At 46.6% G+C, this 23,920-nt stretch overlaps 2 protein-coding genes across 2 annotated transcripts in view; both read left to right on the top strand.

Annotated features, from left to right (window-relative positions):
- The first annotated feature begins 270 nt into the window (after nucleotides 1–270).
- LOC115330974 lies at nucleotides 271–2,508 on the top strand. Its single transcript, XM_029993005.4, is given in 5 exon segments — nucleotides 271–375; nucleotides 378–545; nucleotides 548–646; nucleotides 649–690; nucleotides 693–2,508. Coding segments are annotated over 5 exon segments (474 nt in total). The 5' UTR covers nucleotides 271–287; the 3' UTR covers nucleotides 770–2,508.
- A 16,226-nt stretch (nucleotides 2,509–18,734) lies between these two features.
- Nucleotides 18,735–23,920, top strand: part of LOC8027504 (alcohol dehydrogenase [acceptor]) — a 47,678-nt gene continuing 42,492 nt past the window's right edge. Inside the window, exons 1-2 of the mRNA XM_040206114.3 lie at nucleotides 18,735–18,753; nucleotides 22,696–22,806. Of these exons, the coding sequence (XP_040062048.1) occupies nucleotides 18,735–18,753; nucleotides 22,696–22,806 (130 nt within the window). The remainder of the gene's footprint in view (nucleotides 18,754–22,695; nucleotides 22,807–23,920) is intronic.

Here is a 23,920-nt window from a genome sequence, read left to right as displayed (position 1 = left end):
TATTTTAGTTTTTTTTTTTTTTACGTTTACAGATTTGTTTTCTTTTTTTTTGGGGGGGGGGGGGGGGGCGGGGAAGGGGGGGGGGGATACGGCGTTTTCTAGCGCAGTTTCGAACCGCACTCTGGAAACGATCGAGGTGTGGGTGCTTCGTGCAAACTTGTGCAAAAAACTTATGTCTTTAGCAAGGCTCCAAGGCCAAACTAGCGATGCCCAAAATCGTCATTGCACTACCAGCAGTTTATCCCACGCGCATGCGATGAACTCGCAGGTGACCCATCGGACAAGCGATGGCTGGCGGCGGGGGTGCCAAGGTGTGCTGGATGCTCATCTGGGCATTGCTGCTCATCTTCGTCGCCTTCTGGGTGGCCGGGTTTGCGGCCTTCTGGTACATCCTAGTCTATGTTCTCGTGGCCTGCGTGCCAGCCGCCAAGGACGTGGCCGCCATCTTGCACCGTGGGGTCCTGCTGCCGTACTTCTGCGCGGACAACCTGGTCAACGCGAGGGACCTGAACGCCGGCATCCAGTTTGTCTGCTCCGGAGGAAACGTGGCCACCTAGGCGTGGCCGTGGCTCGACCCCGCCGTTCTGGAAGACGACACTGCCACAGACACATGGCGCTCTGTTGAATCCGCCTTTCCTGGGCCCAATCATGAAAATGTCTGGTGCTCATCTGCTTACGGTCTTCGTGACGCTCGAAGTTTGCTCGAACCTTCCCGAAGAAACCTCGAAGTTATGCCCGAGCGAGAGACATCGGCAAGGTTTCCAAATAGCACATTGGCGAGAGAATCGAAATTCAGTTGGTAGTTGTGCCTTGTTAAACCAATGGTGCCTTCGTAGTTGTTGTTTACGAATATTTCGTCGAGTGAGGCTTCCAATGCGCGTACCGTCATCTTACGAGAAAACCTCCGCTACTACAGCCCGATGAAAGCGTGATCGCAAGACCTTCCTTTATTGTGTGATAGACCCTTTTCAAAAGTCCGCGCCATCGCCCGTCCGCCATTGCTTGATCGCGTATTCTGAGCATGTACAGGACACGAGTGCTGTTTCATCGTTAGGCGTGGACTCGGATCCAATCCAATCCGATCCGGTCCAATCCGATCCGGTCCAAGCAAAGGTGACAGCCAATGTTGCTTGATGAACTTTTGAAAGGGTCTATTCAAAGTGTCTTAAAAAGAGATCACTATATAATTGATAAATTTGCCGCCCCTTCCGGAAACGTGAAACCATGTCACGTTCTTGCTGCATGACCATTGCGCGCCGTTATACCGCGCGGCAGCACTCTCAGTTTCAAACATACAATATTTTTAGTAAATTCTGTGAATTAACCTCTAATTTAGTCAGTCAAATACTGCTGCAGTTACCGGAGCCTGCTAAAAAACGACCGTAACTTTGGAAAAATCGGTATCACGAGTATCAGGAGGGAAGGCCGGGTGGACCAACTTTACCAGCTACAGCTTGCAGCTAGCTAGGGTACGCGTCACGAACAAGAAAGATGAGCTGAAACTGTTGTCGATTTTTTTTTTTTCGTGCTTCAGACAGCATTCTGAAAGGTCGCATCTCATAAAACAATCGTTGAAGTGCAATAATTATTTCCGGTATCGATTTCGGCTGATATCGACACTTTTGTGTCATTTGTGTCGAATTCCGGGTTGGAGAGTTCGTGTGAGGTACGTCTCTTTGGCTGATGTCGACTGAGCGCTGACTCAAATGCGAATCACGTCAGGAGCCGTGGTTCAAATGGCGTGCCTTATATTCTTGAGAAAACAGGAAGATGACGCAGATATCTATTCTTGGGTTTACTGTAGCTGGGTGTTGGTACGCCTTAACGGACGTCTTCTATGGGTACCAGGTGCTATACAGGTGTTACCATAGGTGCTACCATGAGTGACACCATAGTTTTTTTTTTAGCTAAGAGGTGTGTGGTGAGGGTGCGAGGTTTCCGAGTAGTAGTCACTTTTGGGTTTGAGCATTACAGTTCTGGGCAATGCCGAAAAGCGTGATTTCATATTGTCTCTTCTCAAGATGTCTAAAGTAACGGTGGACCAAAGCTGCGCGAGGCTTATTCCCCGGTGACAATTTTAACTTTTTTTTTTTTTATGAGATGAGTTTTATTCGAATGCCATCTCGGGTCTCTGCAATATTTAACAAGAACTTATTAAGCCTTATTTACTGATATTAATTACAGCTCATATGATCCGAGGCGAGTACAAAGAAAGCGTTGCGGCAGTGTCAGCAACTACGCTATATTTGTAGCAACTCAATAATCGCTAGCTGATAAGTGCCTATAAGGGTAAAGATTATTTTCTTGCACTGTCGTGACGGGCATTTCGCCTTGCCGTATGAATTGTCACACCGAGTTAGCGTCCGGCAATCATGTACCCAGAAAGGATCGCCTGTATGGTGTTTTTGTCTCACTTTGATACTAAAACGTCCCTGAAGACTTGTACATCGATTGTACGATTGACAGCGTTTGAAACAATTTCAATAAAATGAAGGAGTGCGAATTTTTGAAGGAAAGGGAGTCGACCAATCATCCGTCCGCATTAATGGGACCCAGAAATGGCCTCCGGAAATCGGACGTCGACGTATTTCTGCACATTTTATAAATATATGCCCTCGACTCGCGAGGCTGTGCACTATATTATGAGGCTAGGCATTCCCGAATTAATTGCATTGTGCTATTTATTCCTCTTGTTCGCAGGAGTTATGGTATACAATTCCGTGGCATGGCTACCTTCTCGTTCAATTTACATGTTTGGGGCTTGGAGAAAGTAGCAATTTGCTTCATTTACGGATTCGAGCGCACTAAAATTAAACGTTCTTATCACGTCTTCATTTTTTCCCCCCTTATGGATTTCTTTATGTATTATGATTATGGGGAAAATTGAAACGCTTTATTTGAGTCTCGTCGCACATAGAAAACAGTTTGTATTTTGTTTTTCTGCTAGTGACGTGGGTAAGGACAGCGAGCACGTACGGCTCTCGCCCGCACCTGGCCGAGTTACCGTTCGCACTAAACTTACGTAAGTTCGCACTCCCACAGCGCTCTCGTGCGGCGTGCGCAATGTCCAGGAGACGCGAAAACGATGTGCATGAGCTCGTGTGCAATATGCAGCTGTGAGGCCGGATGAGTTGGTCTCTATGGCCTTACTGTGGCCTTTGATAAGCGTTGTGCTTTCAATGTTACTTTCATTTGCAATGAAAAGTGGTTGGTCACAGCCGGCCATGCTGACATCTGAATTTCACGATGCGCTCTTGTACGGCGCATAACACCGACACATTTTTTTTCGCTTCTGCAGCAGCGCGTAACAGGGTTCTTCGAAATCTCCAGCTTTTTCGTATTTCGTAAGCTTTCTGGAGGCAAGGTTGATATCGATGAGTTTGGACCGCCGATTTCAACGCTTTCTATTGTGTTTTTGCACTTTTTTTTTCTTTTTTTTTTTTGGGGGGGGGGGGGGCTGTTTGTTTTTACCAAGTAACTTAAAATGCTTAACTACTGGCAGTAGATTACGAGATAAAATATATATTTTGGCCCTGCAATGGTTATCGTGGGTTGTTCACGTCGAAAACTGCGTGCTTTTGCTGTTCTCAGCGTGTATAAGATTGTATAATATTATGGTGCTTTTTTTTTTTCTTTTAATTGATTCACGAAGCGCGCGCGCGCACACACACAAACACAAAAGGGACCCCGGGGGGGGGGGGGGGGGGGGGGGGGGGCAGAACATGAGCTTGTTATTTTTCCTGATTTCAGAAAGCCACCGAAGCGATTTTTATAAATCGTGTTTCATTTAAAAACGGAGAACCAGAGATGCGTAACCTTTCCGCCGATCACTGCCAAATGAAATGTCGATGTTGCTATCAAACCTCTCTCGATTGTTTTTACTCTTCAATGACACGCTGACCACCGCGAAAAAAAAAAAAAAAGTAATTGTTTTCAGAGATTTACAGACGTGGTTTGACGGCTCATCATCAATGCGAGCGCCTCGCGTGTACTTTTCAGTGAGGCGCAATAAATGAAAACAAACAAAGGGCCTCCTTCATTGTTACGATTATGACACACCGCAGTTCCTGTTTGTTACATCCGGTGTATAGGCTGGTTCACGCAGCCCCGATTCTTTACGTTACGTTACGTAAGCTTACGTATACAAGCCACCGTATCGTTACATAACGTTATGAAAAGTCACCGAGAAATCTGTGCTTTTAAGCGTGGCTACCAATTGAAGGAGCTATACACTCCGTGCGGGAACTATAGGGGGCGCTTTGAAAAACGCGCGCAGCGCCGCTGGCGGAGGAGCTGGCGTTCGACAGTGAGGCGCGCTCAGTAGCCTGCGGCGCCTTTTCGTGTGCGAAGCTGTGGCGGCGGAAGCGCGCACGGACGAAACTTTTGCTTTTTGAGCCGATAAGTTGAGGGTGACGTTGCATGAGTGCTGGGGAAGATTTAAGAAGGGCATTTAGCTGTTCTCCGCTTCTTATATATTGAGTTTGAGTCGTTATTAGGGGTAATTTCTTTAGTTGCGGTCGAAAAAGGGGTTTGAGCAATTTTCCGAAAAGCAAGACGGCCGCCACCATAATTGCTCCGACTGGGAAATTTGTTTCGCTCGTTGCTGTAAAGGTAGGCCTGCTGGGACGATGATATTTGGAGGCGAGTGAGATGTTCACTAAGTTTGTGCACGAAGTGTGCCAAGCTTTTTTAAGACAGCAAGTGTGAAAGTTATGGTTCGAACTAATAAAGGAATAAAGCTGTCAGGAATATCCAATATTGGACCCAAAATGTTGTGTTATAACCGGGCTGTGCGAAGTGCAGATTTGGACACACAAGTTCTTGGACATGACCGTAACAACAGTTATAATACCAAAAAATAGGTGGCCTAGGGAAACTAGGTTGTAGACATTTGGTTTGGGCGGCGTAACTGAAGGGGAAACGGTTTTGACCGTGAAAGGGCTCTTAAGAGTATACCACGCGTCGTGGGAGATGGAGACTTCACAGGTAGGAAGGGACTAAGTGCACTGTACTTCCAATTGAAACAACTTTACGAAAGGTGGCTTCAAAGCCGAGAAAACCAAATTGCCGGCCAACACACAGTTTGACCGTCAAAGCCGTTTGCGGTCAGCTGTTGTGTAGTAATCTGGTTGTGCGAGGTGCTGATTTTCGGCACACAGGTACTTTGACAACCGTAACTTGACAAAACAATTATTATACCTAAAAAAGGTGGCATAGTTTAACCTGGTGGAAATAATTTTGGGCGGCGTAACTAAATGGGAACCCGTTTTGACCGTCAAAGGCTGTCAAGAGTATACCACTCATCATGGCCGGGAGGTGCACACTTTACAGGTAGGAACAGTGCTTAGAGTCCACGTAAATTGAGGGGGGTCCCTACAAGAAGGTGGGGAAAAGGGGGGGGGGGGGGGGGGTTTATGAGATGTAATAGATGCACGTAAAATAAACCCCGCTGCTGACTCTGTCCACGCTGTACCTGCAACCCTCAACCCCAAATGTCACATCCCTGAAAAACAAGCTATCTTATTGCAAGATATGATTTTGATTTCACTAATGCTGGGGCTGCGGAGGAGGGTCTCAGACCATCCGTTAAAATCAGTGGGGGGGTAGAGACCCCATGAGACCCCCCAAACTGTAAGCCCTGGGTAGGAAGGGACCAGTGGACGGTACTTCCAGTTCGAATAACTTTGCGACAGATGGCTCTAAAGCCGAGAAAAAAAAAATTGTTGTCTACAATACTCGGGGTGTCAGCGTTTCCACATCCAAAAGGAGGTTGATCAAAAAAGAAAGCACACCACATAAACTTCCATACTCAAACATCAATTGTCCAGTGATTCCAAGTTTCATTGTAGTTTTCCTTAGATTCATATTTGTCAATTTTTGTACCGTCCGAATCTTTCTTCATGAAGTACAGACCGCGTGCCATACTGGTCCGGAAAGATCATCTACACGTACAATAGGGACGAAACGTCTTTCGAGGGCATTCCTTCAACGAAATTCGCACTGCATACCCGCGAGTGTGGGATGGCATTTCAGTTCGAGCTGAGATATGTGTGCGTTACTGGTACGAAAACAAACGCAAAGCGCAAAGCGGCAGTGTAGAATATGTCAGCCGTGCCGACACAGTGGCAGACATGATCGGGAGACCAAATTTCTCGCGTCGTACGGCACGGGTCCATCGTTGTCGCTGTCCCACAAAACATCGGCGAGGTGAAAAGCTGTGAAACTTAGTCCCCACGAGATACGACGCATAAGTATTGGAGCACTTAACGACGCAGCAGTTCATGCTGTTAACCCAGCGCAACCGCACCGCTCCGACTTCAATGCGTACCAATGTACGCGGAGTAGGTTCGTTTCGCAGGGGCTCTCACTGCCTACCTTCAGTAACGTCCGCGCGGCGGCGCGCCAATCGCGTCGCACGGAGTGTATAGGAGGTATTCAGTAGACGCCATATTTGAGGGCGATGTTTAGAGCGCAGGCTCAGAACGAGCTCACATTGGGGAATTGTAGTAGACCGTTTCCGCAGCCCGCTAAGCACCCGGATAACGCTCCGTAATCCGCCACAAGAGCTTGAACTATAAAGACTAGGCTGGCGGCGCGCGTGCGCAGCTGAGGCGTTTTCTTCACGGATATCGTAGCGGAAGAGAAAAACGGTCTGCTACAATTCCCTATTAATAGCCTGCTAAGACCGGCAACCTTGATGGTGCTAAATGCACGCTCCAACGGGACTGCGGAAGCTCGCCGTCAGCACGCGCTCAGCAGCAGCGCACACGGATATGGCCGCCAGTGAATACTCCCTATACACTCCGTGCGTATAGAGCCTCCCTATCCGTGCGACACGACTGGCGCGCCGCCGCGCGGCCGGTACCGAAGGTAGGCAGTGAGAACCCCAGAGAAAACGAAACCGAAACCACGCCGCGTACTTTGGTACGCATTGAAGTCGGAGTGGTGCGGTTGCGCTGGGTTCACAGCATGAAGTGCTGCCTGTGCTGCGTCATTAAGTGCTTCAATATTTATGCGTCGTATCTCGTGGAGACAAAGTTTCACAGTTTTTCACCTCGCCGATGTTTTGTGGGACAGCGACAACGATGGAGCCGTGCCGTACGACGCGAGAAATTTGGTCTCCCGATCATGTCTGCCACTGTGTCGGCACGGCTGACATATTCTACACTGCCGCTTTGCGCTCTGCGTTTGTTTTCGTACCAGTAACTTCTACATGTGTCAGCGCCGATGGGACGAACTGAAATGCCATCCCACACTCGCGGGTATGCAGTGCCAATTTCGTTGGAGGAATGCCCTCCAAAGAAGTTTCGTCCCCATCGTACGTGTCTATGATATTTCCGGACAAGTATGGCACGCAGTCTGTACTTTATGAAGAAAGATTCGAACGGTAAAAAAAGTGACAAATATAAATCTAAAGAAAACAATAATGAAACTCGGAATCACTGGAGAATCGACGTTTGAGTATGGAAGTTTATGTGGTGTACTTTCTTGATCAGCCTCCTTTGGGATAGGGAAACGCTGACACCCCGAGTTCTGTAGGCAACAATTTTTTTTCTCGGCTTTAGAGCCACCTATCGCAAAGTGGTTCGAACTGGAAGTACCGTCCACTGGTCCCTTCCTACCTGTAAAGTGTGCACCTCCCACGATGAGTGGTATTATCTGACAGCCTTTGAAGGTCAAAGCCAGTTCCCATTTAGTTACGCCGCCCAAACTAAATTTCTACCTGGTTTCGCTATGCCAACTCTTTTTCTTATAATAAGTGTTGTGCCAAGTGACGGTCATGTCGAAGTACCTGTGCGCCGAAAATCAGCACCTCGCACAACAGGTTATTACACAACAGCTGACCGCAAAAGCCCTTGGCGGCCAAACCGTGTGTTGGCCGACAACTTTGTTTTCTCGGCTTTGGAACCACCTTTCGTAAAGTTGTTTCGCTTGGAAGTACAGTTCACTAGTCCCTCCCTGCCTGTAAAGTCTCCACCTCCCCTGACCAGTGGTATTCTCTTGACAGCCTTTTCATGGTCAAAACAGGTTCCCCTTTGAGTTACGCCGCCCAAACCAAATTTTCACCTGGTTTCCTTATGCCAACTTTTTGTTTTTGTACAATAAGTGCTGTGTCATGTTACTGCCAAGTCCAAGTACCTGTGTGCCCAAATCTACACTTTGCACAGCTCGCTATAACACAACATGTTGGGTTCAATATTGGATATCCCGTACAGCTTTATTTCTTTATTCGTTAGAAACATAACGTTCACACCTGCTGTATTAAAGAAACTTGGCACTGTTCGTGCACGAATTTAGTGAACATCTCACTCGCCTCCAAATATCAACGTTCCAGCAGTCCCAGGTTTACAGCGACGAGCGAAATAAATTTTCCACTCAGAGCAATTATGGTGGCGGCCGTCTTGTTTTTCGGAAAATTGCTCCAACTCCCTTTTCGGCCGCTACTAGAGAAATTACCCCTAATAACGACTCAAACTCAATATACAAGAAGTGGAGAACAGCTAAATGCCCTTCTGCCCCAGCACTCATGCAACGTCACCCTCAACTTATCGGCTCAAAAAGCAAAAGTTTCGCCCGCGCGCTTGCGCCGCCACAGCTTGGCATACGAAAAGGCGCCGCAGGCTCCTGAACGCGCCTCACAGTCGAACGCCAGCTCCTCCGCTAGCGGCGCTGCGTGCGTGTTTCAAAGCGCCCCCTATAGTTCCCGCACGGAGTGTATACCTGGTACGCGGTATTCGAGACACGAATGTTTCGGGGAGGTAAGAAAATGGACAGTCTTTAAAAGTTGAACCTAGCTCGACTCCTTACGTTACGTTACGACGAGCCTCGTGTCCTCGGTTGCCACGGTAACTCACCGCCCTAGCTCGTCGTCACCGAAACATTCGTGTTTAGAATGTCGCGTGCCAGACTATCTCCATGAATTAATTGGTAGCCAAGCTTAATGCGAAGCACAGATTTCTCGGTGACTTTTCGTAACGTTATGTAACGTAACGTAACGTGAGAAAACCGGTCTGCGTGAACCAGCCTTATTAGCGGCGAGATGTTTCGGTGGCGCTCTCGTTCGGTTACCTTTCGTGACGTCATTACCTTGTGAACAACAAGTTGGATGGTGTTTTTAATGGGCATGGTGGAAGCCTGAAATCATAGCGCTCTCAAAGCAAAACTGCCAACACCGCCAAAATTGAAGTTCTTACATTCCTCTTGTTTCCGTCGATCAGAGATTCTTTGCTGACGTCATGGTCAATATTCGGCCAATAGTGGTGGGCCGACCACGGCGACGCTTTCGATCGCTCACGTCGCCAATACGAGTGGAAAGAATTCTGTGGCTATGCAGTCAAAGCTATGGGCGCACGGGCGCTCGAGCACCCCGAGTGCCGATCAAAGCATGCAGGCACGCGCACTCTTCACTCCTGAAATGCCGCAGAAAGTTGTCCACGAACATAGACGATTGCAGGCACGGCATCTGGCCGCCGCCTTGTCTCTGCTCGTGCGGGCAAATAGTACGTGCAGTTGCAAGCTTGCCAAAGCTCACGCGCACGCTGCGCACGTATACATTTTCAGCGTTCGTGCGTGTAGCGCGTGATTTACTCGCTTTCCGAAGCTACAAACAATGCGCGTGCTGGGTTGAGGGCTTGTAAATACTGAAATGGTGTATAGACGACTGCAAGCTTTCCTTAGTGCCAGCGTCCAGATCTTGATATCACCGGCGCACTCCATTATACACCCTTCCCTCTTTTCTTCCTTCTTTTTCTTTTACTTTTCGACTTCTATGGCATTAAACGTTTTCTGACTGACAAGCGGAGTGACTGGCCGCCGCCATGTCTCCGCTCGTGCGAGCATGCCCGTGCAACTGCATGGCTTGCCAATGTGTACAAGCACGCTTCACGTGCTTGTATACACATGGGGCACCAGTCAGGCCGCCATGCTTGCAATAGACCATTTGCTGTATTACCCAATTCATCAAGGAGAATGCAGGGATTGGTGTTCCACTCGCCACACGCGCACGCCTTCCCCGTACACAAAATTCGAAGTAAATAACCAAATAAAGCTTTGACGAACGCGCGTGCAAGATGCCATTTGTTTTAGGTATTTGCTTTAGAAACGTTACTACTGCCGAGGCCAGCACGTGCGGCGCGAGGGAAACCAATCTCTGCATGCTCCTTGATGCTTGGGTGCTGTTTAGAGCGCATGCTCAGCACGAGCTCACATCAATAGGCTGCTGAGACCGGCACTCTTGATGGTGCGGAATGCACGTTTCAAAAGAACTGTGGAAGCTCGCCATCAGCACGCGCTCACATTCGTGCACACAGCTATGGCCGCCACTGAATACTTCCTATAGCAATAGGTCTATTGTTCATAGGGGGTATTCACCGGACGCCTTATTTGAGGACGCTATTTAGAGCGCACGCTCAGAACGAGCTCAGTATTTATAGGCTGCTAAGACCGGCAATCTTGATGGTGTGGAATGCACGTTGCAAAAGCTAACTTATGGCGGAGGTATACAGTTGCTAGTCGATCGCAGAGAGGTGGCCAGATTGAAATTTTTATTTGGAATTCTTAATGAAAAGCTCTCTCTAGTTCCTTTCTTAAAATGCTCAGATTCAAGGCTTACCGTGACGACATCGTCACGAATTCTCCTTAACCCCCATTTTTGCTCGGACTAACACTTTTAAAAATTCTTTCTTTGTACGTTCAATATCAGAATGGAACAGTCCTGCGAGAGAATTGTTTTTAGAGAGTGAATGCATGTTATGTGCGTGAGCACTCTAAACAAGTGTTAATGCAACTCTGGATTGTTCATTTATATTTGTCTTTGTGTTTGTCTTGGGTATGTTCCACCCATGTGTCGCCCTTCCTGCTTGGGCCAATTAAGGCTCGCAGAATGTATAAATAAACCCTGGAAGCTCGCCATCAGTATGCGCGCAGCAGTCGCGCACACAGCAATGGCCGCCAGTAAATAGTGTACTACCATATATCCTCTTCTATAGACGCTTTCAGGGCGCGCCAGATTGAGCCGCCATAGCCGACCTTCTCTTGTCTTACCGAGATGCCGAGCCTCTGAAGCGGGCATTGACGAGCCTCCAGAAAGGCCTATGCTGGGGAGGACATAGTAACGCTTAATATGGCAATAACCTGTCCTGCTGTCGCAATGAGGAGGTGAAGCGAACGGAATAAGAGGGAACAAAACTGAAGGTCGGTAATGGCAGCGCCCATGCACAGCTGTCTGAAAGCGTGACGCGGCTGCTGAAAGTGAAAAGGATGGAGCGGCAGACAAGAGTCATGTAACGGGCGCCCCGCTGCGGCGAGAAACCGAAACACACTTGTCCCGAGGGATGGAATGTCCGCTCGAGCTTCTCGCGTTCCTCGGGCTACTGCTTATTTTCTCGTCGGTTTTGAAAACCACGTTTCGGGTCCTCGCCGCTGCAAAAGCTGTGCGCTGAATACCGGACTCCCCGAGAAATGTGCTACCAGATCCTCGCGATCCAAATCTGCGACCGCGGGCACTCTATGGCTCCGTCATCGAACTCATAACTACCGTGTCTCTTGCTACCATAGTTTTTAGGAAAATATTTTTCTAAATCGGGGAAACATTTTACGATCACCCTGCATATTTGCAAGCGCCGCAGTAAATCTGCTCATAATTCACATAAGTCAACGTTACTGAAACACTCAGTTGGGAAACTAACCCTTGAAACCCGGACCGCTCGCGTGCACCGAGACTGGATGAGCATCGTACCGGCGTGCGGTCGTGTATCACTACTGCGTGGTGCACGTTAAAGACCTCAGGCTAGCGGTTGTACTGCACTGGCTAAATTGCTTATCTACAGTGGGTAACAATGTCACCATGTTCAGGCAGACTAACCTCCTGCTGTATAAACAAATAACAAATTTGACATATTAACTTTGACCAAACTAGATGAAAGCCCCTCTATCCTGGGAAAAGTGACGCCATTCATTGTTGTGGAAATGTTCGAGACACGTGCCGCGCGCCACTTCTGGGAAGAACATGGAGTCTGAAATCTAGCTCATTGTCTGTGCCGCCACGATCTTCCCAAGGGGTGCACGTTGCACGTGCCTCTTACATTGGCGCACCTTGCGCTACTTTTAAAAGCATGAAGGGACTTTAAACTAGATACGATTACAGCGCCACCGGCCCTTGCGCGACTCGACTGAACCGGTATAACGTGCAACCGTGCAGTTGCCGGAGTGGCCGCTGCGGGAGAAATAGTGGCGTTGCGATCGCATCTAGTTCGGTTCTCGAGTACGAAATAGAGCCACTTTTTCAAAGCAGGCTCCTATGGTAGTTTCCCAACTGAGTTGTTCTAATAACATTGACATAAATCCTCTGATCCACTGATCTAACAGTTTGCTGGATCGCGCATCCCCACTTGTCGCTGCAGAGCACCGCTCTCTATGGCATTTTTTTGGATCGCGCATCCCCCCTTTAGGGTGCCTTCATTTGCGCTTTGCATAGGGTGGAGACATCTGGCCATTTTGTTCCCACATTTTTATTTTTATTCTTTTAGTTTAGGAGCGCGTGAGAGAGAGTGTTCCTGCACGGGTTCGGGGCGCTGACTGTGCTATGGCGACATTTTGTTTTCGACGATTTCTTTGGATTTCAGCCGTGATCGCGTGCTGTCGGCCTCGGGTACTACAAAGGGTGGCATCACTCTAAACAGAAGGACATTGAGGCACCCTACCCCACTTGGTCGCTGCGTCGCTGCGTCGCTGCATTGCAAGTGCGGCCACCGGAGGTGCTGAATCGGCTATCTGTGCGGTCAATAACTAATTTTACTAAAACACCCAAAGTGTAAGTTTGTCCGTTTTTCGCATAAGCGTTCCCCATTTATTTCGCGATATTATCTAGGCTCACTAACAATCGAGTGTGCCCAATCATATAAATACCTTGGTGTTAATTTCTCTCCTAATCTGTCTTGGACTCTTTACATTTACTCAATCACTGCCGAAGCTCCAGGTTACATCCGACGCTGCTTGCACTCTGTCCCTCCAGCCTTGCGGCTGCTGGCCTACAAAACATTTGTCCGTCCGAAAATTGATTACACAGCTGCCACTTGGTCCCCTCACTAACACCTTAGAATCCATTCAAAAACGCGCTGCCCGACTCATCCTATCTAACTATGACCGTAATGCCAGTGTGTCCGTAATGAAAGCTCATCTGTGCCAACCCCACTCTCCATACTCGCCGTAGAATATCACGGATTTATCTTTTCCAGAAGAGTTTTTATCATCACCCTCAACTCAGACAATTGCTTCTGTTGGATCCCCACCGTTCATACCAACGACTTTTTAACTCCCTTAGCGTACATCGCATCCCTGGTTCCACTGTCACTTTTAACAACTTATTTTTCCCCCTTGCCACCGTAAAATGGAATAATCTGCCGGACCATATAGCGCACATCAGTAACCCCGATATTTTTAAGCATGCTGTGACATCTTTAATTATTGTATAACCATTGTCATGTTTCTATGTGTGGCCACCACTTGGCCACCATTTATTTTTATGTTGTTTTTGTTTACCATGTGTATTAAAAGATTCACCCGAATGTTTTGCCTGTATCCCCCCCCCCCCCCCCTTATATAACGGCCCTAACGGGGCCCTTTAAGGGTTAATAAATGCAATGAATTATTGGACCTACATGAAGTCAGCCGGGTGAAGCGTTGCAGAGGCTGAGCGGCTGCGTGCTGAAAGACAGGTTTTCTGCTCGTTTGCCGTCATTCGCAGTAGAAGCTTTTGAAAACCCTGTGTAAACGGTCGTAGCTGCCTTTGGGAACCTTTGGAAATTTTTTACGAAAGAGCAGCACCGCAGGAAAAAGACACAACTTGTCGAACGCAAATCTCGCGGTCAGGCGGCGTGATCAAAGGACATGCCTTGGCACGCCAAAGTTCTATGTCTGTGTTCCATCGCACGCTTGGATACCGATCAAGAATCGACGCTTAGCAACATTAAGCTCCATCTATAACCGGCAATTTCCTTTCGTCATTCTCAAAGCATGGAAAAGATGACGCAAGCCTTGGGTAACGCCTAAGCTAACCAAGGTGCTACGGATTAAGAATTACTTGAATATCATCAGTTTTTAAAAAACAAAACAAAAAAATAAGCTTGTTTCCTTTAAAAAATACCGCAATCAATTAAAATGTTCTAAGGATTGAAAAGCGTGATTATTTCAACAACCATTTTGGTCCTTTGGAAACAATGAAACCTGATAGTATGCGGAAGAGAATACTTTCAGTACTCAATCATAAGCCACCCCCAAAACGTACCTCAAGAAATTAACGTAAATAATGCTAGGTTAACCGAAGTAAGCAAGGTGAATGCGTTCAATAGTTTCTTCGATAACGTCGGTGCATCCTCTTGTGCATCATCGCCCTGCGTACCTAAAGCACTAGAGTTCATGTCATTATCACAGGTATATACTTTTTTTTTTTAAACTTCCGACTGGCGATATAGAAGTACGTTCTACTGTCATGAGTCTTAAAAAGAGCAAGATCATTGATGTCGACAACATGCAGATAGCGCCTATCAAATACGTCATTGATTTTCTTGCACCATATCTCTCTCTCTCTCTCTCTCTCTCTATATATATATATATATATATATATGGTGCAAGAAGATCAATGACACATTTGATAGATACTCGAAAGTATCTCTAAGACTAATTTTTATTCTTCCCGTTTTTTCTAAACCATTTGAAAAAACGTTTACACCAAAGGTTCCTTGCGCATCTTGAAAAATATTTTTTAAGCACAGTTTCACAATTTGGCTTTCGTAAGCACCGTTATACTGAGATGCCATTTTTTATTCAAGAATAATTTTCTTAAAAGCATTTGGCGTGGAAAAAATAACACTCGGCGTATTTTTGAATGAACCGAAGGCTTTGATTTCATAAATCATGATATTTTTCTAGCTAAACTCCCCTTTTTTGAAGTAAGGGGTATCGCGCTGGATATCTTGAAATCATACTAAATAGACACCAATACGCATTTTTTTTTAATTATAATTCAGGTGGGCTATCCATACGATTGAAAGTTCCTCAGGGAAGCTTATTGGGCCCTCATTGTTATTTATTTTGTATATTATTGACATTGTTACCGTGGCTCATAATATTGATACCATGATAAAAAAAATCTGCCGATGATAAAAGCTTTTTTTTTTTTCGCCCATAACCATGCAGTACAACTATTTCGATAATATACGAAGTGCTAAACCGAATTACGGCCTGGACAACTAACAACAAAATAAATATATTCTGTAAAAACAAAACAAAGGTATATTGTTTAGGTCTCGCAATAAAATGGTAGATGTTTTTTCTTGTCTCGTTATAAACAACGAAGAAATTTAGTTTGTAGAGCAGATTAAATTATTGGGTGTGTGTTTCTCACATGGTTCTTTGAGTTGGAATGCTCATTTCGACTATATTTACAAAGAACGTTGGCCTACTAGCAAATATTAAAGCTGCATTTCCTATTCAAATAAAGTGAACAATTTATAATTCGTTTATTTGTTCCTATCTTAATTAATGTAACATTGTATGGGGCACCACAACCAAAACAAACCTAACTAAATTACCTCTCTTACATAAGAAGGCAGTTCGTGCCATTGCGTGCTTGAAATTTCTTCATCCCACTGAGTCCGTATTTAAATGCCTTAATATAAAAACCTTCTAGCAAATGTATATTTTCAAGCTTTTGTCGACTGTTCGGCGTCACATTGAATTTTTCATCTCGTTAGCTAAACTAAAATTTCACACTATTTTGCGTAACCCAAGACACAATCATCCATGAATGATTCACCCATCGCTGGCCAACTACCTTAATCAAACGCTTCATTTCGTTCCGTCCACCATACTGAATAGTACAGGTAAAATAGGAATCAACGTAAACACACTATCACATAAAGCCTTATTAATTTTTATGCTTTCAATGCGACGCTTGTGTAGGGAGATTATTATGCTGAGCAGTACTGTATGGTGTGTGTGTGTGTTATCTGACATCATAGTTTCTCTGCTTTTTATATTTGCTTATAGAAAATGTGCTCACATGCTTCGTTTTTAAATATATATATATATATATATATATATATATATATATATGTGTGTGTAGAAAGCTTTGTGTTTTATGTTAGTTTTCTTTTTCACTTATACAAATTTTTGTTTTTACAATCTGCGGGGTGAAGGGCTGGAACCTTCGTCAAGCTTCTTTTTAGCAGCTTTTCGTACCAGTCACTTGTTTGTAGTATAAAACTTTGTGATAGGAAATAAATTTGATTTGATTTGATTACGCCGCCTGACTGCGAGATTTGCGATCGACGAGCTGTGCCTTTTTCCTGTGGTGCAGCGCTTTTGTGAAACTTTCGAAAAGCCTATACTATATACTGCGACCGTTTTCACAAGATATTCAAAAACTTGTTCGGTGACTGACAGCGAACGTGAAGAAAGTGTGTCTTTCAGCACGCAGCCGCCCAGCTGACTCACGTAGGCTCACGCAACAGCAGCGAACTGGCGATAACAACACACACCCTTGTCTAGGGATAAAAAAAAAGTAGACAGGATCGTGATATAACGCACGAATATGCATGACCGTACGTGCGTATTCGACTTTTTAATTGGTTTCATGTACTTCCCCTAGATCACTTAAAGGGAGTGATACAACAGTTTCTTGTACTTTCAGTAAATACCGTTCAGAATTACTCCTTGGCATTGAGAACCTATGAAAAACGCGTTCTTTCCCCCATGCAGTGGCAATCGCAGAAAATATTCGAGGAAAACGGTTCACCATATATAAGGTGCCTATACATGTTCGCCTAGCGCGTGACGCGCTGGCACACTGAGTGCGTGACTTGCGCGGTAAAATGGCGTCTATATATGCATTCGCCAAGGCTACGTGCTCGATCTGAGTCGCACCAGTTTCCTCGCACTTCAAATGATAAAAAAAAAGCGATCGGGCGGAGAACAGTGATCACTGTATGAGCCGCATTTAAATATTGTCACCGCGGGGATCGCAAAGCTTGATGACGAAATCCTGGTGGTCGCATCGTTGACAACGCCAACGATGCGACCTCCACCGCTTCGTCTTCAAGTTTTGCGAAGGAGAGACTGAAAGAAAACGTCCGCTTTTGTCCTGGAAATTACGCGGCGACAAAGAAGCTTCTTGGTCAGTGGCATTGAGTGCGAGCATACTTGGGTTCCAAATAATTGGGGTTGTGTGGATATTTATACATCGTGTAGTTGGTCAGTCATTTCAATGTTGCGACGAGTCACTCGCTGTAGATGATCAATTTAGCCAGTGCGGTACAACCGCTAGCCTGGGGTATTTAACGTGCACCACGCAGTAGTGATACACGACCGCACGCCGGTACCATGCTCATCCAGATCAAACAGGCAGGAGTGGCGATTGAACGCAGTATCCGTGGGTTCTGCAGCGCGAGCTTTCGCTCCACGTGCTCCGAGCTGGTCCGCGCTAGCCCACTCGGCCACCGATCCCCCCTTGGGTTCCACTAGTGCAGTGGCTTATGTAAAGTGAGAAACATTCCTGCCCATATCGTTGCACAGCCCCTTTAATAATTGTCTCTCTATTTTGTTACTGCAGCTTAGTTCGCTCGTATGGTCATGTTATTTTAAATACACAATTCGAGTTCTTTTTTTTTTTTTTCCTATTTTATACAGAACAGGTAATTCGATGCTAACGAGTCCGGATATGAGGGACTTTTCTTATATCGTTCGGAAGCGCGTTACTAGCGAAAGCTCGTGTCGCCACTTTGAGTAGGGACTCAGCACGTGCCCGCAGTTCCCTCGATGCGCTGTGTACGATCAACGAAAAGTTAATACTGTACTCAACTCTCCCTTAAGCTGAGACTAGAAGCTCCGCCTTCAGCGCGAGCTCGCTGGCTTCCGGAGTGCTTTGGTTGCGCGTGCCTGCGCGTTCACACTTGTGTTAGCAAGAGCAGGAAGCTCTCGCAATGGCCCGTTGAACGCGCAGTCGTGCTTTCAGAAAGGAAAACGATGGAAGAATCAAAACAGTGACTTCAACAATTCCGCTAAATTGATCATGAATAGAGACAGAGGCGTCGGAACTATTCGGGAGAGGGGGGCCTTTCTGCCCCTCTCCGGTAATGTTTACTTGAAAAGTTTTGAAATGTCAAGTGAGGTGGGGTTGGGGGGGGGGGGGGGGGCGCCACAGATTAGAGATAAACATTAATCGGCGATCAAACAAAAGCCGAGAGAAACTTGCTTTCATTTCCTACACATGAACGGCGAAAACGAGCAACCCAGTGCCGACGTCCGAATTAAGGCCAGGATCAGAAAGAGACCTATATAGATGTTCTCGCCGGAGCGAACTCGTACAAGCGCGAAGCCCGAGCCCGAGTGCAGCGGCAGCGGAAAGTGGCTTACGACCGCACAGATCGCGCAAAGCCCCGAGGCCCTAACAGGTTTTTCTTTATCCGACAGACATCGTGGATTACGTCCAGCTGGCCGTCGGTGAGTTAATCAGCCGACAAAAACATCCTCGAGCCTCTCTCGCATGCTCTCCGCTGGTGGCGTTATTGACATTCAAACGTGAAGGTCGGTCGCGTCCGCACGCGGCTCGGCGCGCATGCATTGCGACTGGTCTGCCGTCCTCCAAGTGCGTCTGCAGAGTTCCTCGTTCGTGTCGACAGTAGGATCTATAGGGGGCCTGTCTGTTACAGTCCTGCGGCCACAAAGAAACGAGCAACATGTGGATCGGCGCCAAAGGTGAGCGCATCGCGCGCGGGCGCCAACGCCGCCTGTAAGCAGCGCTGATGTTTAGCGAAGCGCTGTCCCAATCACCAGAGGTGTCTCCGACCAGTGGCGTATCAACTTGTTTTTGAGTGGGGGAGCAAACCAGACCCCCCCCCCCCCCCCCAGGACCGGTGGGCGGTGCTCTTGGTATACCTTGGGCGCCCCCGGCCAGTGTTTGCCCTGCCCAGTGGCGGCTGTTTCAGGGGGGGGGGGCAAAACACATGTTTTGTCCCCCCCCCCCCCCATCCAACTTTGAGGAGTGGGGGGCAAGCGCCCCCCTTGCCCCCCCGGTTGGTACACCCATGTCTCCGACGGTGTAAATGAGACGAAGATACGAGGCAAAAAGATAGTGATGAGACGTTGACCAATTCCGGACGTATCTTCGCTTTCATTGAGATAATTATCCCCCCCCCCCCCCCCAATGAAAGCGAAGATATATATATTAATGTATGCGTCGGGAGGGGGGACTCACTTGGTGCGCCAATTACTACGATATACGCATTCGTCGAACGAATGACGGACCGCGTGGAACGGTCTATCTTGAATGCACGATCCGAGTAGGAACACTGAGCAAACGAAACGTCGTGCTCATTGTTCCTGCTCGGGTCGCGTCTCTGAGCCAAGCCGACTGCTGTGCCTCGTCATGAGCTCCGTATCCTGCATCTCACAAATGTCTAGAACGGAGACAAAGACGCAGACGTGTGAGCCTATACCTCAGAGCTTTGTTTTGTACGAGATCTCGCGCATTGAAGGCATTTTCCAGAGCTGTACGCGAACACAAACAAGTCCGCGTTTGCCCACAGTGGGCGCGGGCACTGCGCTTGCGCAGAAACTACAACCACTTGAGGCGAACCCGCATAGTGCATGGCGTCACGTCAGAGAGTTGAGTTGTTGTATGCGCGCTGGTGCCTCCTCTCTCAGCACTGCAGATGTTCGTGAGACATAAGATTGCAGTGCACACTCTATGGCGCGCTCTGCGGCAAAGTAGACGCACATGCAATTTAGAGAGTGCATTCTCAGAGTCGCGACTGGGAACAGAAACTTCGGACAAGAATCACTATCAAGGATCAAACTTGAGCCAACTGGTGATTCGTGTAGGTAGGCCTTTTCGAGGACTTCGGTTGTGCGTGCGCTCGCTTTTCTTTTTTTTTTTTTTTTTCCCCCTTGCGCTAACGTTAGTAGAAGGAAAAACCAATATTAGACCTTGAATGCAGGCCGGTCTGCCCTTAAATTACCGTCACGCTGGTTCACGCTATAGATGAGCTATTTATCCAGTGCGGTACGAATGCTAGTCCGGGGGGTCTTTGACGTGCAGAACACAGTAGCGATTATCCACGAATTATACGGGCATGGGGTGGGAATCGAAGCGAGGCGAGAAACGATTAAGTTGTTAGGTGGGCACAAAGAAAACTGCCTGAGCTCTGACTTTCCAGCAGAGTGCGCCAAGAGTCTATACCTGTCGCCTCTGTAGAGCATCCAACGAGTGACGCAAACCTAGGGACTCATTGAGCGTAATATACGCTCTGCACAGGCACAAAGAGGATATGCCCTTTCGCATGCGCAATGTACGCGCGCAGGTGGCGCTCTGGTCATTTGCCATTTGTTTACTGAGCTGTGGAACTCAACATGCTTTTCTGCGGAGGACGCCGGCTATGCGTCCGTGACTCGTCACTTTTTTTCCCCCTAGGGCCGCTGGAAAGGCATATACACCATTCCAGCTAGCACTCATAAGTTATAGGCAAACCAATGCCGAGTCATTAGGTCGAGGGCGCATACGCGTCGTCGTCATATATTCCGCAGAAGGGAGCTACTGTGCATGGTCAGAACGCGTTTCATAGACCAGCAGACAAAGGTGGCAGAGTGCAGAAAGCGAGAATTGGAGTCTGCAATCATTCACTCTCCGCCAACTCTTCGAGGCAGTAGACGTCTCTTCGGAATCTTGGCTGCATTCATCTACTTTGAGTACGTTTATACGACTGACGACGGCAATACACTTCCCTTTCTAACTCCGAATAATGACTCTAAAGGCCTAGGAAGCCTAACAGTCACTGAGCCAGGTGTTCTAGCATTACTGCTTAAACTGGGCAAAAAAAAGAAGTAACGGTCCTGATGAAATTTTAAATATGTTCCTAAAACGGTATGCCGAATGGATTAGTAAATATTTAGTGCCAGTTTTTAACAGGTCTCTCAACCGTTATTCTGTGCCAACGAGTGGAAAATGGCAAAAGTTGTACCTATTCAGAAATCCGGCGAATACTTAATGGCCGCAAACTATAGACCTATATCTCTCACATGCACGGCTGTAAATTCCTCGAACGCATCATGACGGTATTTATTGATAAACACAATATTTAATGCACGCAGCAGCACGGCTTTATGAGTGAACTATCAACTGTTACGCAACTGGTCGAGACCATCCATGATTTCGCGACGGCTATAAATAATAGAAGCCAGATTGATGTAATATCTTTAGACCCATCAAAAACGTTTGACCGTGTTTCACGCGTCAAACTTCTTAAAAAAGCTTCCACAGATCATTGGTGAGGGTTGTATAGTATCGCGGATAGAAGACTACCTAAACAATCGGTTTCAGTTTGTATGTTATGAAGGACACGTCTCTCGACCAGTTAAGGCACTGTCTGGTATCCCGCAAGGCACTGTTTTGGCACCACTCCTGTTTCTTCTCTATATATATGACATTGTTAATGATATCGACGCAAATATAAAAGTTTTTCCAGACAACTGTTTTATCTATCGCGAGATAACAAGCCAAGCTGACCAAATTCTACTAAACGAATCACTAAGAAAGATAACCGATTCGTGTGATAACTAGCAAATGACTCTAAATTCTGACAAAACCGTTACTATGTGACTAACGAGGAAAAAGAAGAATATTCTCGAATTCGCACACAGTGTTAATGGTGTAGACTTGCGCAGGGTCACTGAATGTTAGTATCTTGGTATCATATTAGCATCCAACCCGAGCTGGAACGCACACGTTAAATATATAGCAAACAAAGCCCCGACAAAATTATTCTTTCTGGAGAGAACTTGAAATAAAGCTTTTAGCATACACCTCTCTTGTGCGTCCAGTACTAGAATACGCACACATATATCCTGATTCCCACATACACAGAGGAATATAAGTATTATAAAAAGTGTCCAGGAGAAAGGTAATCATATTTGTTTACCACGAAAGAGTTTATACTCTTTTGTGCCTGAACAATATGCTGACGGGCTCAACATTACGCGATTTATGTTTCTTGGCGCGAAGGTGAAGCGCCAGATTTCTCAGTTCCTAAAACACAACAAACAAACAAACAAACAATAACCGCACCACGGGTGTGCATGGGGCAGACGGCAAACAACGCGCGTAACACCTACACGTTGTCTACTTTTTTTTCTTATTCTTCTTATAATTCTCAGGTGTTCAAAGCACCTTGGCAGTCTGCATCTGCACCGCAATCACCAGAGAAAAAAAAGAAAAATCAGAAAAATAATTGACGACACGTGTCACTTCGCATGATAATAACCATTTAAAAAATTTCCAGTCCGATCATTTTCCCTGTTTGTTTGTTAAGTACATATTTAATCCAATGCTCTTTCATTATCCGCCGTTTCATAAAAAAAGACAAAAAAACAACAAAAAAAACAGCTTTTTTTTTCACGTCCTTTGCGACACTGCAGAATAGGAGCGCTCAATTTCAAATTGTGACAGCATCTGCAGATTAGGAGGCGTGCATTTCCGTCACCCGTTGTTTACCTGAGCGTATACGACACGAAGTGGCAAAGGGGGGTAATCATTTTCAAATATCATCATCGAGTTTGTTCAATGTACTTCAGTAGGCACACCCGAAGAGAATAGGATCGATGCGTGCACGTTGTAAACGAAATACTCCCCGAACCACCCGTCAGGTTTGCTCGTCTTCAACCTGGCGGTTATCGGAGCGGCGGTCCTCTGGCAGCACTTTGGACGTCGTCGACTGCACACCACCCTCCCGGAGTCCAAGTACGACTACATCATCGGTAAGATCGGACTCCCACGCGTCTAACTATCTCCACAAGTCTTGATTTTTGACCCATAACCCATCGTACTTGCAAAGAGCGCGAGATAATTTCCAGACCGGCGAACTATATACGAGATTAAAACTCGTGTTTGGGCGAGTTGATTCTTGCTGATTTAAAAGGTTAAAAAGCGCAAAAAAAAAACAAGGACAATAAAGACACAAAGACTCAAAGATGAGTTAGCGCCCGTCCTGTCGTCTTTGTGTCTTTATTTTACTTGTTTTATTTGCGCTTTTTAACCTTTTGAACTACACGGGAATCTCAATTATGCTCGAATCCCGAGCAGAGGTTTCAAACATGCCGACCGCGGGCCGCATGCGGCCCGCTACTCGCTGGGACGTGACCCCCAAGGATCAAGAGGCTGCAAACCCCCATTCCCATGTCCCGAGCGCTATATCCGTCATAAATAATTGGTCTTACGTCATTAGTTCATTTACGCTCAAAACGTAACTCTGCTTCTATAAGATAACGTGTTCACACATCTTTTTTTCATTCCGTTTTATTTTGAACCGAGTGGTGTTTCGTCTTAGTTGCGGCTCCTCAGCTCTCTCGTACGCGATACTTACCTGTACGACAATCGACTATGGTACAAGCACGAGCTCTTTAGGACGCACCTCGGCTGCTTAGCAGGAGCAACCTCCAAAGATAAAGTATACGCTCGGATTTCCAACAGTAAATAAAAAAACGTAATTAAAACACAAAAATGTTTTTAAAACGCTGCTGTAAGAATTGTCAGGAGAGCAAAACAGTTATGAAGATTTTTTAAAACTTTTTTACAATACTGCCAGCCGGTTTAGGGGCTAAGGAGGGATAGGCGATAGAAAAAAAAAATAATTCACATTGCAATCTCTGTCTGCAGCACATCAGCACATACAATAAAAAAGTGTGTGTGTGTGTGGGGGGGGGGGTTGCAAACAACAACACGGCAATCAACACTATATGCAACCAATACTGCACTGCAACTTTGGGGGGGGGGGGGGGGGGGGGGGAGGCAGTTTGATACGCGTGAGCAAACCTCTTTTTCATTCAAACAATATGCCATTTCATTTTCAAATTCATAACCGAGTGAAGGTAG

This window comes from Ixodes scapularis, unplaced genomic scaffold (assembly GCF_016920785.2).
Source record: "Ixodes scapularis isolate PalLabHiFi unplaced genomic scaffold, ASM1692078v2 PGA_scaffold9__187_contigs__length_104089568, whole genome shotgun sequence".
Taxonomy (NCBI): Eukaryota; Metazoa; Arthropoda; class Arachnida; order Ixodida; family Ixodidae; genus Ixodes; species Ixodes scapularis.
Note: the sequence above shows the minus strand (reverse complement) of the source record. Positions and strands in the feature narration are given on the sequence as shown.